The sequence below is a fragment of the Myxocyprinus asiaticus genome, chromosome 36 (assembly GCF_019703515.2).
Source record: "Myxocyprinus asiaticus isolate MX2 ecotype Aquarium Trade chromosome 36, UBuf_Myxa_2, whole genome shotgun sequence".
Taxonomy (NCBI): domain Eukaryota; kingdom Metazoa; phylum Chordata; class Actinopteri; order Cypriniformes; family Catostomidae; genus Myxocyprinus; species Myxocyprinus asiaticus.
This window is the reverse complement of record NC_059379.1, coordinates 13,283,802-13,303,674: the sequence shown is the minus strand read 5'-3', so window position 1 is coordinate 13,303,674 and position 19,873 is coordinate 13,283,802. Positions and strand designations below refer to the sequence as shown.

Below are 19,873 nucleotides of genomic sequence, written 5' to 3'. Positions count from 1 at the left end.
GTTGGGGAGTAGCTAACTACATGTAGTGACGCTACTAACTTAACTAAATTTTTCAGTAGCTTGACAGTAGCTCAGCTGCTTTTAAAACAGAGTAGCTGTTCCAGTAGCGAACTACTTTTTCCAGCAAGTAGTGGCGTGACCAAACACTACATCATGTTGGTCAGATTATAACTAATAGCCTTCCTTATTGCGTAGAAGCCAAACTTTTACCGGCCAAAGATCCGACGATCTGGCAGCTTATTTCTGTCTGCTGATGAGAATCAGGCAGCGTCGTCTTCTTCTTTTGTAATGGCAGATCACAAACAAAAATAGTGAATTACGATTATTACAGCTCACTTGGATAAGAAGAGCTTGTCTGATGGTTATGCAAAGTGAGCAACCACAGTTTGATTACCTTTACAAGACGTATAGGGGCAGGTATATCTGAAAATGATAAAAGAACACCATTTTATTCTTCTATGAAACAAAGAATGTTTCAGACACTTTGTTCTTAACTGATCACACAACAGCATATTTACCTTTACTATTTTAAATAAAATAATTCAAAAGTTATTATTGCCTTTTGAGGGATTTTGTTTCTATTCTAAATATGTTTATTTCACTTATCATCTGTGCATTATTGGGAGCAGCGAGTGAATTAGTATTATAATATTTATAAATAGACAGTATATATTATTATAATTATTACTATCATGCAGAACTATTTGATTTCTCCATTTCTTAGCATTTAATTAACTATTATTTTCATGTAAAATAAATAAAATGATTGGTAAAAGAAATCATTTATGGCATGTATTATTATACAACAATCTAGGATGACCATCCGCCCACTTTTTTTGGACCTGAAAAAAGCGAACAAATATTTGTAGAGCAACCTCTGTATGTGACCTGTAAAGCTGGCACTTGCATGTCAATGGCAAAAAAGTCAGAAAATACAATGAGCATGAACCCATAAAAAATCTGTCATAAAAATCTGATCTTTAGGGAAGTAGGCTACACCTGGCCACAGCAGGACTGAAAAGTGTGAAGTATAGTATAAAAAAAGATTTTTTAATGGTGTCTGATCTTTTTTGTTTTTATTTTATACTTTTGTATTTTATTTTATGACCATTATTAACTGTAATAATGTTACTATTCATTAAATGTATTAAATACATTTAATATATTTAATTAAACACATCTGGGTCCATTCTGGTATGCAACTCCCAATTTTTACATCCAATCAATTCCAGAATAGATCAAATATTTGTCTCATACTACATTATTTCTCCTTGAATATCTTTTGACATTTGTAAATACATCACATTATGGCAGTAAAATGGGTTGCAAACAACAATTCACGCTGATTTGAAACAACGCCTGGTACTTCACAACACAAAACTTGTTGATAAATCCCATAGATTAAGTGAAATAACCAAAAACCCATTTCCAAGCGGTTATTAAAATGAATGAATAACAACAAAACCTTTTTTTAAATTATCTTTAATTTGCAATGTTTAGTTACAACTCTTCAATTATCGATCTGATATATTAGGACAGAGGTCTTTGCCTTGGATTCCTGATATTACTGCAACTCTTCCATGAGATAGAACAGACAGAACAGCATAGTACACGTAATGCTCATACAATGAACATTTTGTTAGCAACTTGATAAGATCACCTTATTTGATTTGGATAAACTCAGGGCATACAGTGGATTTAAGCACACATCTCTGAAACACTTCAAGTGATTGCGTGTTGACCTACATTTAATCCCCAATTTACTATACATTATTCATGCTGTAACCATGTTTAATGTTCTTGCATACTGTTAGACTTGCAACAGAACAGAGTATCAAAATGTGTATATATTTTTTCCTTGGCAGGTATAATTGTTCTTTCTTTGAATGTTGAGTGAGATAATGTATCCTGTCATTTATTAGCCTATTTGTTAATTGATAGAACTTCATACTGCCAACCTCTCTTTCTCTGTCACCCTTTTCCCCTCTCCCACCAGGCACTGAAGCCATTGACTCAAGGTGACCAGCAGCATCTGGGACAATTAACAGTCCCTGAACTGACGCTTCAGAGAAATGCACTGATATGAAGGTGAGGCACAGTGTGAGTATGAGTAATTGTTTCATCATGTCTGTCTATAATAGTATAACAGAGTATTTCTTTTTCTTCCTAACTTCCTTTCTTTCTTTCTTTCGCCCGCACACTGAGCAATTTTCTGTCACAACTAATCAGTTCTTTTGTGTGAACAATACAATTAAGAAAACTGTGTTAAAGAATCCAGGTTCTTTTGAGGTTTGCACGGTGTTTGTGGTGGATCATTTTAGAATGAATGCATCAAGCATGAACAAGGCATTTGTTTGTTGCATGCTAGAAAATAAGTCCAAAAACATTATGCAGGTATGCGTACACATATGATTGAACATGCTTAACGTGCATTTTCTTGCCTTAATGTAGCAGTAACAAACCTCAGTGTTAAAGGGGTTTATAGTTACCTGTGTTATTAAACACCTGTTTAGTTACCTGTGTTATTATTCAGGTATGTGTTATTATAAGTATATTTTGTGATACTTATGGGCATAGATTTGGGTATAGACAGTATGGAATAATCCATAAAGATATTTATAGTGCCCTTGAGCATAATATAAGTAGAATCTGTGTCATATTTTCATTTGTGAAATGAAATGCTTTTGGTTCCCTTTAAAAATTACATAAAGAATTAAGCCCGAAACAAATTCTACGCAAGTATTTGAATGCAGACACTCCTATCTATGCAAGCTCGATTTTGTGCATTGTTTGGCTAATCCAAAGGGCTGAACCCCAAGTAAATACTTAAAATGGATTGATAAATTCAAATTAACTTGTGAATTAATAATGTTTTGAAAACACATGTCTGTCACGTCATTCCATTGCATTTTTCTCATTGCTGTGACAGACAAAGCCCCATTGACTTTTAAATGCATTTCATTTTTCACCATAGCTAGCTGTGGCGTTGATATATTGCTGCTTATTTCTTCCAGAGGACAATCCCCAGCCTCCCTTGATGTTTTTATATACATGTATTGAACCATTTATCAACTCGCAAGATCATTCAGGAATACAGAGAAATAAGACTTTGCTGGGATGATGATGGCTTTAGCCCGCCTCTCCCTGTGCCTGTGTTTTTATGAAAATGAAATGTGTGTCATTCTGCAGCAGCCTTCTCCTTTGATGTCCCAGAACTGGAAGAAACATTGTGAAAAAAGTACAATTATTCTGCGGTACATAAAACTAGCGGTGAACGCTGGTAGTATTGAAGATTAAATCACTGTAGCTGTGCTATGAACTGTATTACAGCAATAACAAATAAACAGCTCATGATGAAAAAATTTAAAGTTTTTCAATGTTTGGATTCTCAAATGCTCCTCAATCGCGGCTTGAAAAGAGGGCTCCTTATTGGGAGATAACAGAAGCCTTACAGCATAATTACCCCAGCCTAGGTCACCTTGGCCATCACGAGAACACCATGCTGTGGAGACAGCCGATATAATGAAATCCTGGAGTAAAGGACACTTTTTGGCTACATGTCCTCCTGTATAATCACTCCACAGAGTTGCTTTAATGAGACTCTTATGACAATCTCAAAAGCCACATGAGCTCATAAACATTCAGATTTTGGAGCTTCAATCCCAGCTGAAGGAAGTGTGGTTTCCCATTTCCTTGTGGTTTCTCTTTTTTTTTCTCTCTCTCCATCCATTGCCCCATCCTCTCTCTCTTTCACACTCTGGAGCATTGCAAGTTTATTTTGAGGCACAGACAGACATAGATTTCCTCATGGGTATGTGAGGTTCAATAAGCAGATCAACCAAGCGTATTGGTTCCGGTCATCCATTTCCACCAGCAAACCAAAAACCTAAACCTGATCTAATAGGTATCAAACAAAATTTCATGTTTTTTTTTTTTTTTTTTTTGGACATTTTTAGCATTAGAAAAGGAATTGTTTATCCAACAATAACAATTTTGCTATCATTTACACCCAAATCCATATGATTTTCTTTCTTCCGTAGAACACAAAAGGTGCATTTCTGATGAACATCCTGGGCACTCTTTTCCTTATAAAGTTACAAAAAAGCACAATGACAAGTATCATAAAAGTGGACCATGTAACTTATATACAGGTGCATCTCAATAAATTAGAATGTCGTGGAAAAGTTCATTTATTTCAGTAATTCAACTCAAATTGTGAAACTCGTGTATTAAATAAATTAAATGCACACAGACTGAAGTAGTTTAAGTCTTTGGTTCTTTTAATTGTGATGATTTTGGCTCACATTTAACAAAAACCCACCAATTCACTATCTCAAAAAATTAGAATATGGTGACATGCCAATCAGCTAATCAACTCAAAACACCTGCAAAGGTTTCCTGAGCCTTCAAAATGGTCTCTCAGTTTGGTTCACTAGGCTACACAATCATGGGGAAGACTGCTGATCTGACAGTTGTCCAGAAGACAATCATTGACACCCTTCACAAGGAGGGTAAGCCACAAACATTCATTGCCAAAGAAGCTGGCTGTTCACAGAGTGCTGTATCCAAGCATGTTAACAGAAAGTTGAGTGGAAGGAAAAAGTGTGGAAGAAAAAGATGCACAACCAACTGAGAGAACCGCAGCCTTATGAGGATTGTCAAGCAAAATCGATTCAAGAATTTGGGTGAACTTCACAAGGAATGGACTGAGGCTGAGGTCAAGGCATCAAGAGCCACCACACACAGACGTGTCAGGGAATTTGGCTACAGTTGTCATATTCCTCTTGTTAAGCCACTCCTGAACCACAGACAACGTCAGAGGCGTCTTACCTGGGCTAAGGAGAAGAAGAACTGGACTGTTGCCCAGTGTTCCAAAGTCCTCTTTTCAGATCAGAGCAAGTTTTGTATTTCATTTGGAAACCAAGGTCCTAGAGTCTGGAGGAAGGGTGGAGAAGCTCATAGCCCAAGTTGCTTGAAGTCCAGTGTTAAGTTTCCACAGTCTGTGATGATTTGGGGTGCAATGTCATCTGCTGGTGTTGGTCCATTGTGTTTTTTGAAAACCAAAGTCACCAAGACATTTTGGAGCACTTCATGCTTCCTTCTGCTGACCAGCTTTTTAAAGATGCTGATTTCATTTTCCAGCAGGATTTGGCACCTGCCCACACTGCCAAAAGCACCAAAAGTTGGTTAAATGACCATGGTGTTGGTGTGCTTGACTGGCCAGCAAACTCACCAGACCTGAACCCCATAGAGAATCTATGGGGTATTGTCAAGAGGAAAATGAGAAACAAGAGACCAAAAAATGCAGATGAGCTGAAGGCCACTGTCAAAGAAACCTGGGCTTCCATACCACCTCAGCAGTGCCACAAACTGATCACCTCCATGCCACACCGAATTGAGGCAGTAATTAAAGCAAAAGGAGCCCCTACCAAGTATTGAGTACATATACAGTAAATGAACATACTTTCCAGAAGGCCAACAATTCACTAAAAATGTTTTTTTTAATTGGTCTTATGATGTATTCTAATTTTTTGAGATAGTGAATTGGTGGGTTTTTGTTAAATGTGAGCCAAAATCATCACAATTAAAAGAACCAAAGACTTAAACTACTTCAGTCTGTGTGCATTGAATTTATTTAATACACGAGTTTCACAATTTGAGTTGAATTACTGAAATAAATGAACTTTTCCACGACATTCTAATTTATTGAGATGCACCTGTATATATATATATATATATATATATACACACACACACTCACCGGCCACTTTATTATGTACACCTGTACATCTACTCATTCATGCGATTATCTAATCAGCCAATTGTGTGGCAGTAGTGTAATGTATAAAATCATGCAGATATGGGTCAGGAGCTTCAGTTAATGTTCACATCAACCATCAGAACAATCAACAAATTGTTAATGATTGTTGCATGAATGTTAGTGCCAGACGGGCTGGTTTGAGTATTTCTGTAACTGCTGATCTCCTGGGATTTTCATGCACAACGGTCTCTAGAGTATAAAGAGAAAGGTGCGAAAAATAAAAAACATCTAGCAAGCGGCAGTTCTTATGGGCGAAAATGGCTTGTTAATGACAAACGTCAGAGGAGAATGGCCAGACTGGTTTGAGCTGACAGAAAGGCTACGGTAACTCAGATAAACCCTCTGTACAATTGCAGTGAGCAGAATAGCATCTCAGAATGCACAACATGTCGAACATTGAGGCGGATGGGCTACAACAGCAGAAGACCACATTGGGTTCCACTTCTGTCAGTTAAGAACAGGAAACTGAGGCTGCAGCCTCAGTTTCCTGTTCTTAGGTGACAGTAGTGGTACCCAGAGGGGTCTTCTGCTGATGTAGCCCATCCACCTCAATGTTCGACATGCTGTACGTTCAGAAATGCTTTTCTGCATAGCACTGTTGTAATGCGTGGTTATTTGGGTTACTGTCACCTACTTGTCAGCTTTGGACCAGTCTGGCCATTGATGTGAACATTAACTGAAGCTCCTGACCCATATCTGCTTGATTTGATATATTACACTGCTGCCACATGATTGGCTGATTAGATAGTCGCATAAAAGTAGATGTACAGGTGTACCTAATAAAGTGGCCAGTGAGTGTATATATAAAAAGTATATTCAAAGTCTTTAGAAGTAAAATAATACATTTGTATAATAAACAGACCAACAGTTAAAGGAATAGCACCCAAAAATGATAATTTTCTCATAATTTACACACCATCTTTTTTTATTATTATTATTTTGTTTTTTTTATTAACAATTTGTATTGATTCCAATGACAGATCAAACAAACATAACAGGAAACATGGAATCAAACTACATGAACCTATTACAAACTACTAAACCCTTCCCTCCGAACATTACCCCCAGCCATTTTGCCGTCTTAAACTTGTATGACTTTCTTCTGTAGAACACAAATGAAGATATTTTGATGGGATCTACAGTATGTGAATATATACATATAATGCAAGTTTTTGGAGCTTGGAAGTGTTGGTCCCCATTGACCTGCATTGTATATTCACATCGTATCTACATCAAAATGTTTTCGTTTGTGATCTACAGAAGAAACATTTTTGAAAAAACAAAATTATATGCTCCGTTACACATTTGGCTGCAGTTTCTCAGTGAAATGTCCAGCGGGGGGTGCCAAAAGCCAATGAAATGGTGTCATAATCAGACAAGGTTTTAAGGTGAATATTAGATGGAGGTTTAAATGACTAAAACTTACCTCCCATACCTAAAAATGTAATCTAAACCCAATCAATATTGATCTAAAATAAAATGAGATTTACACAAAACAGACATCCTTACCCTAAACCAATGCCTTATCCTAACCAATAGTGTCCAAAAACAAAATGAATTTTTTTTTTCATTTTCTAAAGCACTTCAATGAGACTTTTGTCTCAAGTGTCTGCTTGCGTGCTTGACTGGTTTCAAACCATGGATTTCAGAGTCCAAAGTTCAAGTCTCTAACAGGGGAGCTACCATGGAAGCTAATCACACTAGAATGTAAATGTAGGTCAGTCTGTAAAAGCGTTAAAATGTATAGTTTTTTAAATGATGCATTAGAATAAAAGTGTTTCGATATCATGTGAAAGTAAGTTTGCAAAAAATTATAGTTATAGTGATGTTCATTCAATGAGACTAGGTTGGTTTTATGAGACTTTCATGGTGCTTTTTTGTCATCTTGAGACTCGAATATTCTTCAAAAATCAAATTTTGTGTTGCTTGGAATAAAGTCATATAAGTTTGGAACACAGTGGTGCATAAATAGACCTTATTCACAGTAGTGCCATATTTGATTTTTGAAGTAAATCAAAACGAGGCTGTAAGGGATAGACATTGTTTTGTCTACTGATTTTTTTGTTTGTTTTTTATGTCAACTGAATTTTTTTGGAAAGATGTTTTTTTTTTTTTTTTTCAACGTTTTATCAGCGGAACAATCCAAATCAATTTAAACTATTTATTTAAAACCCACTGAAGAGACTGTACTGCAAGTCTATCCCTCACAGCCTCATTGTCATTCTCATCAAGAATTAAAGATGGTGTTACTAATAAGGTCCATAATGGCAGAATTTCATTTTTGGGTGAACTATCCCTTAAAATTAAAATTATTATTTGTTCCATTTGTGTCACAATTGCAAACAACCAATCCCCTTTAAAATCTGTCTTTACAACATCTGAAGTATTCCGTGGCTCTGCATATAAAAAGCAATGTTCAAAGAGTTATATCCGTCAGCCATCTAAAGACAGTGGTTACAAAGGACTAACGGATGGTCCTTTGTGATTTATTAAAGTGTGAAGATCCTTGATGATGCTAATATTAGAGTACCATTCAATTTGCTCTTCTTCAAAAGCCCACTCACAGCAGTGAGTGTGAGAGAGAGAGAGAGAGAGAGAGAGAGAGAGAGAGGACATTGAAAGAGGGAGAATATTGGAGCCTGAAAAATCTACTCATGTAGCCCTGCTATTGAAAAACATATTGAATTCTGTATCATAGAGAATTACATAGTGTTTAATATCAAATTTATGTAAACATAAAAGAACACATCATATAGTTTACTACAATCTTAATATCTACTACAGTCTTAAAAAAATCTTTCACCCAGTCCAATACATATATCAATATATCATATTTTGTGAATTTAGAGAGATAAGAAAGATTAATCATTTACAGTTCTACATGTCCATTCATTCATTCAAAGCCAGCAATTTTATTATTTCCTCTATCAATAATGACATTATTGCACTATAAAAAATTAATTAATTCATTAAAAAATAAATCAAAACAAACAAAACCCACCAAAATCCAATAACTTGGTTTGTGTTTCTACTTGTGATAAAAGGATAATTCACCCCAAAATCATAATTCTCTCATCTTTTATTGACCCTCATGCCTTTACAACTGCAGAACACAACACAAATGAAGAAATTTTAAAGAATATACAGTATGAGGTGGTTTTTTTCATCCAATGTTGTTTTCCTGTTTTTTTATTTTTATTTTATATATTTTTTCTCACCATTTCAGAAGACATGGAATAAACCCCTCAAATCATTTGTATTACTTTTATGCTACATGGATGTGCTTTTTGGAGCTTGAAAGCTTTAATCCCCATTGACTTGCATTATAATAAAAAAATAAAAAAAACAATACATTCTTCAAAAAACTTTCTTTGTGTTCCGTAGAACAAAGAAAGTCATACAGGTTCGGATCGGCATCAGGGTATGTAAATAATGAGGGAATTATCATTATTGGGCGAACTATTCTTTTAAAGATCAAGTCATTTTATTGGTCAGTAAAAGCTTATGGGCCACCGAGCTGAAATCACGGTTTATAATTGGCACATGGAAGGCTCAGTTTACACCTCTGACTCCAGGCTGGAAATTCTGCCCCATGTCATGGGCATAATGGGGCTGCTGTGAACCACCCTGCTGCCTGGGACAGGCACTAGATGGTCATCCTGTAGGTGTGTGGATGCTCTGTACCCTCCATATACATTGTCACTGGGATGTCCCATGCAGGGGAATATGTTGCACAATTCGGCTGGTCCATATGGCAGTGGGCTCTGGTAGACTGGCAGCTCAGGGTAGGAGTATGGTCTGTGCATCATGCTGGAGGCCCTCCTAACGGCTGCCGTATTGTGGTAAATCGCCTCCTTGTAGGAGGGAAGCCTGGTCGACTGGGTGTGTCTCAGTTTCTGACCTTTTCTGGAGGGTCGCTGGAAGGGGTGAAGGTAGGTCTGATCCACTGGTTGGGTGTAACACAGGGTATTTCTCACCCGTCCGTGTACATCCACGCAAGGGAACAGGTCAGGTATAGTTACTCGAGAGGAGGCCGTGGCAGAAGGCCTGTCACCTGGGAATCGGACTCTGTCGGGCCCCCAGGTGGCTTTCAGAAACGATGGTCTACGATGAAGCTTCCTTTTCGCTATCAACGGTATGTCATCCAGTGTTGAGTCAATGTACGTTTTGATGCAGGAATTGCATGCTGTTTCAGCTGATATAAAAGGATTGTCTCTGAAGGAGGACGACAGGTGGTTTTCTGTGCAATTATTTGCATCTGCATGACACATTGTTTGGTCCTTATAATCATGAAGTCCCCTTAGATCCATGGACTCCATGATGAAACTATGGGCTCTCTTTTTCCGCCTGACACTATCGGAGAAATCATGACAAGACTTGTGGTGCTCAATGTAAATGTCTGGCACTTGTAGATCTCTATAAGGAACAAAGGAAGAACCAGGATGGGCCAGATCAGAGTGAGGATCATGCATGGCTAGATGAGGAGTGCTCAGACTGGATACTGGGAGCATACCATTGTACAGACCCCTGATTCTGGCGGGAAGAGTGTACCGGAGAGGAGTGGGACGGGTTAGGTTTACCATCGGTGGTGGTGGTGGGCTTGTTGTTTTGCTGTGCTGCTGTGTGAAAGGAGGAGTTATGGAACGCTGCATATGAGGTATGTGGTTCTCTGTGACGTTGGTAATGTAAGAGAAGTGACCGGGAACTTTTTCAATCGTGGTCACCTGTGGAATACGTGCTGGCAGGGTGCCGCTGTAACGGCTCCAGTTCTCAATGGTCTTGGTGGCATTATCCAATGAGTTCTCCACCTTAGCAGATGAGACGATGTCCTTGGCTGTCTGCAGCATTTTCAGCATGTTGGCCTGTGCATAATTGGCGGTAATGTCTGGATTCTGTATGCTGGCAGCTCTGCCAATATCTTCAATGCCGTTGAAGCAGCTATATATGCCCTGAAAGGTAAAGCATCATCATGTCCAAATTGCATAGCAATTGTGCATTCCAACAGATACATTTTATTTTGTGGGCGTTTCATAGGATTCATTCATGTCACGGCTGTTTTTTTGTCCATTATAATGATTAATATACCAAATTATGTTTTAGTAAGAGAGAAGGATAAGTTTATTTTTTCCTGTCAAAATGTAATCTACTCCCTTATGGTCAGTTATTTGATCATGTTTTCCAAAATAATCTGCTTACAAAGGTTTATATTTATCTAAAGCCTAATTTATACAATGAGAAACTTTTTTTTTTCCTGTATGAACTTGTACCCTTGGCAAAGGAAGTCTGCTTTAATGCCAGTGTCAGAAATTGACTTTTTTATTAACAAGCAATATTTGCTGGATTTGATTTTCAGCGGCACTTTATCTTTGATGGATTTTATTTTAAACTATTTAAAACAAAGTGTGTAATACAAATGTTCAAGATTGAGAATGTATTACCTCTCAAATCACATTAACTCGTACTTAATGCCATAATATGTATAACTAGGACTATGATAGAATATTAAGAACTTTCATTACAAGAAAAATTAATTACAAGTTCGTTCTTTTGCCCCCACATTTTGAATTTCGGGGGCATTTTTGGTGGTATTTTTTCCCTAAGCTTCCCTTAATTTCTTTCTCTGCTTTATTGTACACAATAAATAAAAATTGTCTGCTGAGGGTAACAATTTTCGGGAGGACGAGGACACCAGTAGGAAAGCCAATCATCAATGCTTTTAAAATAGCTAAGTTTTCTAGTTCAAGAATTTGGTGGATGTGTACGAAATATCACCAAAGTAATACCGTAGCAAAACAAAAACGTTAGTGCATTTCGTCATAACTTTTGAGTAAAAAAATTAGAAGCCTGATCACCCAATAAGTATAAATTAGACTTAAGGGTTTAACTACAAATTCACTCTGCATTATCAACACATGGTCTGAACCAAAAGATTTAAAACACAAAGGACAGCAAGGCTGTCTTACCCTGCTAATGGCCAACAGGAAGTCTAAGTGGTCAGACTTGTGGACAGAGTGCCTGAGTTTCCAGTAGAGCAGATGTTCCCAAGCAAAGACCAGCAGGCTGAGGCCCATGGCCACTAGCAACATGTAGAAAACACCTGCCATGTTGTCTATGTCTAACTTGGAGCTCATGACCTCATTTTTCTCATTCTGGCATATTCCAGACAGCCATACTGTCTCCAGTCTCTGTGTGTCCCCTGCATGAAAGGAAATGGGGTCAGGAATAATGCCAGAAACAGCGGCAGTTACAGGCTATTCATGACAGAAACAAGTGGATATTATAAGAAACACATACATACTGTTCTTAAAACAGAGCGAGCTGCCTGCCTGGACAGCATTTCAAGCCAAAATAGGTGTGCTACCAATGAAAAAGTATATATTTTATATAAACTTTATAAAGTATATACATTTTATAAAGCTCCCAATTATAAATATACTTACAGTATATTTAATTCAATACTGAAATGTATTGATTAAAAAAAAAAGGTTAATCAAATAAAAAAAAAATAGTTTGTTTTACCCAATATTTGTGTGTTCTGTGTATTTTTATCTTTATTATATTACAGTGCTTTTAGCTTAACAACACGTTAACGTTAAACTCTATTGGAATCGAGTCTCCCATGCAGAATGTTATGGACCCTTTTCACAGGCTGTGATGACGCATTTCTGCCTTGATTTAGCAGTTTAATCTGCTTTTTTATACTGTACATTTTTAAATCATTTTAAGTAAATGTATAACATTATTCTTTATATTATCCTGGCATTAACTACAAAATAATAAGGTTTTAAATAATTTTTTTCTCTTCTGAGTGCCATAATCCATCTCCATTTTTTTCCTCTTTTGGAAAGTCATGCAAATGTAATAGTGGATTTTTTTTCTTTTTATTTTGGAGCAAATGGCAAAGCAAAAATAATAATTGCTATGTACCTGCTATAGTTTACGTCCACATACAAAACACAGAAATGTGAAAACTGTCCATTTGCATGGCATTGGGAGTTGCTGTGCTGTCCACGTAGAGCATTCCAAATCAGTCACTTTTGAAGTTCCATTTTGATTAGGATGCTGTCTATGTAGGCAATGAGGAACCAATGTCTACTGTGGAGGTTTTCTGATGCCGGTAGTTCGCATTGACATTTCATAACCTCTCAATTCTCAACACATTGAGTAATAAGGCTCAGTGTGATAGCTTCCATGATGGGGCAGAGGATATTAAGTGTGGACGAGTTCCGAAACCCTAACAGCGATTTACCATCTCCCAGGAACAGGAGTAGAGCCAGGTCTATGGGACGCTTCCAACGGGAGTCCTTTTGCAGAGCAATGCCGTAGCCCGTAGTTGCGAATACCTTCCCACTACCAATCGTGACCAGCTTGCAGCCCTCGTCCTTGCCAGCCATATAATTAAGAACTGCTGCATCATAAATGAAGGCGTCCAGCTTCCTATACATAGGAGAGAAATGAGCCCAAGGCAAATAGTTTAATAATTACACATAAATTTGTCAAGTAAATAATTAGCTCTTGTTAATTCCTAATGCTTCTTTTTCCGTTGATGAATGGTGAACAATACATTATTTATGCTTGTTTCCTTACCAGTGTTTCACTGACCCTCAGACATCTTTGACTCAAAATAAAAAAGTCTGACAAAATAGTTTCTAAATGATTCCTAATGAACAATGGAATGACCCTTATTAAAGTTCACTAACAAAAATGTTCACAAACAACAAAGTATCATGGTTCTTACATGTTTTTTGTTTTTTTCACACTGTACCATGTAGACACCATGAAGCATTCAGTACCATGGTATGCATCGAAGTACAGATTATACAGACTATAATTATTACAGACTAACCCTAATATACACCCTAACCCTACTACTCAAAGACATTTTTTGCATATTTATAATTTAAAAAAACAGTATTTGCATTGTTAAATAATTGATTTTCCAATTGAGGATGTCGAATATGTCCCCAAAGACAGGGTTTATCAGAATTATCCAACTTTTGTGGACATTTTTGTCATCAAAATATAACTTTGTACGTACACAGACACGCACACAAAAAGTTGTTGAAACCCACCCTGTTTTAAGGCTGTTGAGTGCTTCCTCCACTCCCTTCTGGTTGTATTTTATCATGTGGGTGTGCATGTCGGGGTAATTGCTTCGAATGTTCCTCTCAGTGCTGCCGTTTGGGACCGTCCCGAAACGAAAAGGAGGATAATGTTCCTGTGGTTTTTGAAACTGAAACAAAAGGAATAAATTACATTTCATTTTTTTAGCTGAGGCAGGTTGTGGATTAACTTTAATAATACAGATGTAGATCAACACAGATTACAAAGAATCACCTATTCCATCAGTGGTAGTGACCTTGAAAAAGAAAATTAAACAAGCGTTGTGAAATTCATTAACTCTAGGATCAGTACTGCTTTCTCTGATTTTTCTCCATGCTGATAAATTTCCACAATGCACAGTGGACCTAAAAAGAGATAAAGGTAAAATAATGCAATTCGTCCGGAATGACCATATCGGACAGTAATGCTCATTTTTCCTCTCAAATCCTTGTGTCTCTACAGGCATGAAAATGTGCAAACAGGCCTCATATTTCAAAGTCGATTCTGCAATACCTTTTATGACTGGCCTTATGCAAAATGCATTCAGTAATATTACTTTATAACAGAGATCCAGTCCTGGATACTGATTGGTCATACACTACATAGCAACAGCTATGGCTCAAAACATTTAAATCACTGCACAGCACCCATAGAGGCCAACTACTAACCTTAGTTTAATAAGGCTTTATTTTCTAATAGAAAGATAGCACTTAATGCTAATGAAGATTGTGTTTAATATTTTGTTCACTGCAAAAATTCATTTTCCTAATCAATACTGTTGTCTTGTTTTTCAACCAAGAATAAATATCCATAAAATAAGATACATTTACTTTAGAAACAAGATATTAAATCTTAATTTCAGAGAAATATCCTTTAGAATTAAGTTTTTTTTTTTTTTTTTTACCCTGTTGGCAAATAGTTTCTTCTTGTTTTGAGCATAAACCTCACTGAATGTGGTTAGATTTCTCTGAAAACAAGACTTAATATCTTATGTAATTTTGCTCAGCAAGAAAATGCATCTTGTTGCAATATTTAAAGAAAAACAAGACAAATACTGTGTAAGAAAATGCTTTTTTGCAGTGGTTTGTGCAGTTATTATGTATATAAATTCCATATGTATTGTCTCTTACATTTAATCAAAGCAATAAGGCACTTGAGGGTATGCTACATTGTGAATGCTGTGTGTCATACCTAACAATGCCATTTGGATAAGACTATATGCACAATATGGCAGAGCCTGTCATACCTTATTGCTTAAATGGATTGTGCTATGGCAAATCTATTAGTGTGGCTCTAAGCGCTTGTTGTTTTTTATTAAAAAAAAAAAAAAAAAAAAAAAAATATATATATATATATATATATATATATATATATATTATTTTTTATTTTATTTTATTTTATTTTATTTATTTTTGTAATCTATGAGCGATTAATCTATTGCCGTTCTTCCCTGAGGTCAAGTTAATTTCTAATTTGCATTATTTTGTTGATTTCTGTCACTTAAGGCTTTCTTAAGAAAAATAGTAAACATAAATATCACTGATCGTAAGGTAGACTTTAAGACATTAGTTTGGATACCTGTCTGATCTGCTTGAACAATAATACAAAAAAAGGTCTAGCCTCAAAAAAGTTGTCAGGTCATCACTGTATGCTATTGGTGTGTCTCACAGATAGTTTCACTTAAAATTGTTTTGTGAATGTTTCTTATGCCAAGGCCTTTACTTTCAACTGTTATACACCTCATTTACAATTACACACATCTGTCTCACCTTTTTGTCACTAAGTCCAGACACAGTGTCAATGTACTGCTCTTGGATCATGAAGGCAGCTAAATTGGCAGTGTAGCTAGCAAGGAAGATGACAGCAAAGAAAGCCCAGACTAGGACCATAATTTTGCTGGTTGTGCCTTTGGGGTTTTCAATTGGAACAGAGTTGTTGAAGACAATTCCCCACAGGAGCCAGACAGACTTCCCGATGGTAAAGGTGGGACCCCCAGGGGCTATGAAAATATGAGCAAGAAAGTATAAGAGAGAGTATACATTATAGTATTGACATTAAATTAATAAAGTCATACTTTAAAGTTCACGTGTTATGAATATATATAAGGCTAAGCGGTTGTGGTTGATGCTTACAAAACCAAGCACAACAGAATGTATGTGCACCCTTTATAACAGATGTTCTGTTGGACATTGCAGTTTAGTCACAGATCAGGACACATGCGCAAAATTATTTAATGCTGTGAACAATTGGTAGGAATTTCTTTTCAAGTTCCACCTTGACATCAGTTCTGAATGGGGTGCTTGTGTGCAACTAAAAAGGCAAGCAATCAATCAAAGTCAAATTAGCAAAGCGACAAACGTTAATTAAACCTCTGAAAAATGACCTTTTACACTAGGAGACAAGTACACACCCTGTCAGCTCGGTTTATGTGGATTGATTAGACTGGTTCCAAAACTATTCTTCCCCTCCCAGAGCTTGGTGCCTGATGGAGTAAAGACTGTTTGAAAAACCAAGGCTGACCTTTTGCACTGACAAGGCTCCGGTTGTACCCAACAGGACTGAAGTACTCAAAGACGAACACGGTGACTGCCACAACAGTCAGGCACATTACAAACATCATTACCCATACAGCTGGACTGTAAGGCTCTGGAAGACAGAGAATATGAAGCAATGCATAAATTCAGATGGCAATGAATTCCTCATACTCATAACAATGCACAAATTGTGTTTGTCAGATGCTGTGCAATTAGTGTGAATAATTAACAAATTATTGTTTAGCAGATACTAAATGTCTCATTTTCTCTGCTTGTGTGCACCTTGCTAAAAACAGCTTAAACCAGCCTAAGGTGGTTTGTTGGTCTTAGCTTATTTAAGCTGGTCCAGCTGGTCTTCAGGTGGTCTAGCTCTGGTCTTGCAGCTGGTCCAGTGTCTTTCACAAACTGACAAGTGCTTTAAACCCCTCTAAATCCAGTAGAGCCAGACCAGCATACCATCTTAGGCTGGTTTAAGCTATTTGTTTATTTTTTATTTATTATTATTTGAGTAGTGCAGAGTTAGAGATTCTGTCGAAAAATGTTTTCCTGTCTTGGTTTTATTCTCTTGATTCTAAATTGTAATCCAACACAGGCATAAAATGTTAATATAGTCATATTCTAATCAGAATCGCCATTGGTGGTAAATATTTCAGACAGTCATCAAGCATATCTCACAGTCTGGATAGCTAATGAAGTCTTCTCACCAAGAAAGGCAGAGGGTGAAACTGTTCCATTGCTTCTGGCCACCATAACACTAATCCCAGTCTCCACAAATGGCACTGAAAAGTCAACAATCTCTGACCTCTCCTCATTGATGGTAAGAGAGCCGATAGCCATATCTGCTCGCTTGTAGAAGACCTTAAACAAGGAAAAAAAATGGGCAGCCATGTCATAACACAGCCTAGCCATGCCATATTATTGAACTCAGAGGTGTAACAGTTTTTACAGTCTTAAAGTCGGTATTTAAAAGTAAAAGGTAAACTTTTTTCTTAGTTTTAGAAAAAGGCAGATGATTTCAAGAGACTGGAGTTTTTTTTTTCTTCATTAATGCTGATGCACAAATTTTGTAAAGGAAACACGTAAATCTGTTAAATCACAATATTCTTATTCTGTCTCTAGGACACACCAGATTTTAAACTGAAACCCAGATCTAGGAATTTTCACATTTGTAATTTGAGTATTTGTTGTTAAAATTGACATTTCAGTATAGTTATAGACTGATTGTTGACAGTGTTCAAACTGGGCGGCTGCGGCTCAGGTGGGCGACTGGGCGGCTGTAGCTCAGGTGGTAGAGCAGGTTGTCCACTAATCGCAGGGTTCCCGGCCCACATGACTCCACATGCCGAAGTGTCCTTGGGCAAGACACTGAACCCAAGTTGCTCCCAATGGCAGGCTAGTGCCTTGCATGGCAGCTCTGCTGTCCTTGGTGTGTGAGTGTGTGTGTGAATGGGTGAATGAGGCACAGTGTAAAGTGCTTTGTAGAACCGCTAAGGTTAAAAAAGGCACTATATAAGTGCAGACCATTTATCATTCAAACTCAAGACAAGTTCGTTCAACTTCAGTGATAGGTATTATTAAAAAGTATTGCATTAGGTCAGAAATGGTGTCATTGAGGATGCCTCTTCACAGGTACGAGTGGCCAGAGTTGTAGACAGTTATATTTTGTCCTGAAACTGATTTCATTGGCTGTTTTTGTAAGTAAAGTAACATTTGTGGGAGCACAAATTATTTAGCTTTGATTCCCTAAAAAGGGCAATCATATATAAAGCTACCTTTGAAAATGAATTCATTGATATTTTTCAACACATTAGGGCCTACATTAAACATTTCAATGTTTTTTTTTCTCTAAAAAATAGCTTTTTTTTTTTTTTTTTTTTTTTACTTTTATTAACATTATAGTTTGTAGAAATCATGAAAATAACACTGAAAAGATTGGAGTGTTTGCCTCGAGGTCAGCTGTCTTCTCAAAAAATGCTGCCTTTTTATTTAAAGATTACGAGTTCATGCCAGACTATATATAGAAAGTTGCATGTTCTCAGTATTTGCAGGGACACCCTTTTTAATATTTTTTTGCAAAAATTTGACCGACTCACTCATTGCTCCTCTCCCTTGCCTCTTAAATGTTTGTGTCCCACAGGATACAAAAACCTTTTTAGGGTTAAGTATGATCACCTGCGAAATGCTGTGTGTGTGTTCTGTGTACTTTGAAGGTCTGAATGACAATAGCTGGGCTTCCATCCACATATAATTAAATGCAAATTTTAGGTAATCGCAAAAAAAAAAAAAAAAAAAAAAAAAATGCTGGATGGAAGCAAATAAAAAAAATCTACAATGTGCATAAAAAAATTTAAAAATGACATTTGTATTTATTTATTTTGATAATAAAACAGATATCATCACATGGCATCTTAGATCTTGCTCTGGTTATTATAAAATGCTAAAGCATCTCATCAAAATGATTAGCTACTATTATCTTCCAAAACTGTCTGACACACTTTTGCTCCCAGACATGACAGCTAGAAAACATGAAGTATGTCAGACCATTGTTTTCTGCGCACTATAAACCTCAAGTAGGAATTTGTTACATTTAATAAAAGAACTACAGTGGCTTCGAATTCCAATTTTATTTTTATTTTGCATCAATTCCCCAGAAGTGACAGTTATGTTCTCTTAAACACGTGGGATGGAAACACTGCTTTATTCACAAATAGTTTTTGCAATATTTTTGCAATTTCACAACATTTTTTTTTCACAACAGTTTTTGCATAAATTCATTTCAGAACTTGACTTATATATTCAGTTTCAATATTACTCTAGTACAATTTTCCAAAATAATACTTAAGAATCACTATGAAGTACAATAACTCCAATATTTTCCACTCCTGAGTCCTGAATGAACTGAAATGTGTTTTTGAGAATAATTTTGTGGATATTGCAATTTACACTTACTTTTATTTGCTTTTGGCTTCTAGATTCCAGTTTCTTCAAGGGATAGAAAAAGGACAAGAACCTCTAGGTGTGTCATCACAAAACAGCACTGACAGATTTGTTTTGCCGTCAACCTCAATCAACCTCATTAATGGAAATTCCTCACATTACACATCAAACCTGAATGCAAACATTTATTGAACTACTCCTCACCCAGTGTGAAAAGCATTTAAGCCCTGTATCTGAAGCGAGGGTGAGTTTGCTATCTTTAAACTCATCAGCCTGCGAGCAGATGCAGGTGATGAGAACCGACGAAGTGATCAACAGCTGTGGAAGACACTTAACCACCGGATTAAGTGACACTACACGCAGCAGGAGATCACAGGATGGAATGTGTCAAGACTGCATTTTAAAGCCAGTTTTGCTCCATGAATGCCCTAAATAACTTGACTTGTATCTCACGCAATAATTGGAGGTTTCAGAAGAT

General features: G+C 36.7%; 1 protein-coding gene across 1 annotated transcript in view; it reads right to left on the bottom strand.

The window, feature by feature from the left end:
- Positions 1 to 8,279: 8,279 nt before the first annotated feature.
- LOC127426874 (glutamate receptor ionotropic, NMDA 2C-like) overlaps positions 8,280 to 19,873 on the bottom strand; it is a 70,559-nt gene continuing 58,965 nt past the window's right edge. The window contains exons 7-13 of the mRNA XM_051673945.1: positions 17,163 to 17,316; positions 16,445 to 16,570; positions 15,694 to 15,923; positions 13,894 to 14,054; positions 13,071 to 13,258; positions 11,785 to 12,017; positions 8,280 to 10,770 (exon numbers count right to left, since the gene is read on the bottom strand). Coding sequence (XP_051529905.1) covers positions 9,379 to 10,770; positions 11,785 to 12,017; positions 13,071 to 13,258; positions 13,894 to 14,054; positions 15,694 to 15,923; positions 16,445 to 16,570; positions 17,163 to 17,316 — 2,484 coding nt within the window. The 3' untranslated portion in view covers positions 8,280 to 9,378. The remainder of the gene's footprint in view (positions 10,771 to 11,784; positions 12,018 to 13,070; positions 13,259 to 13,893; positions 14,055 to 15,693; positions 15,924 to 16,444; positions 16,571 to 17,162; positions 17,317 to 19,873) is intronic.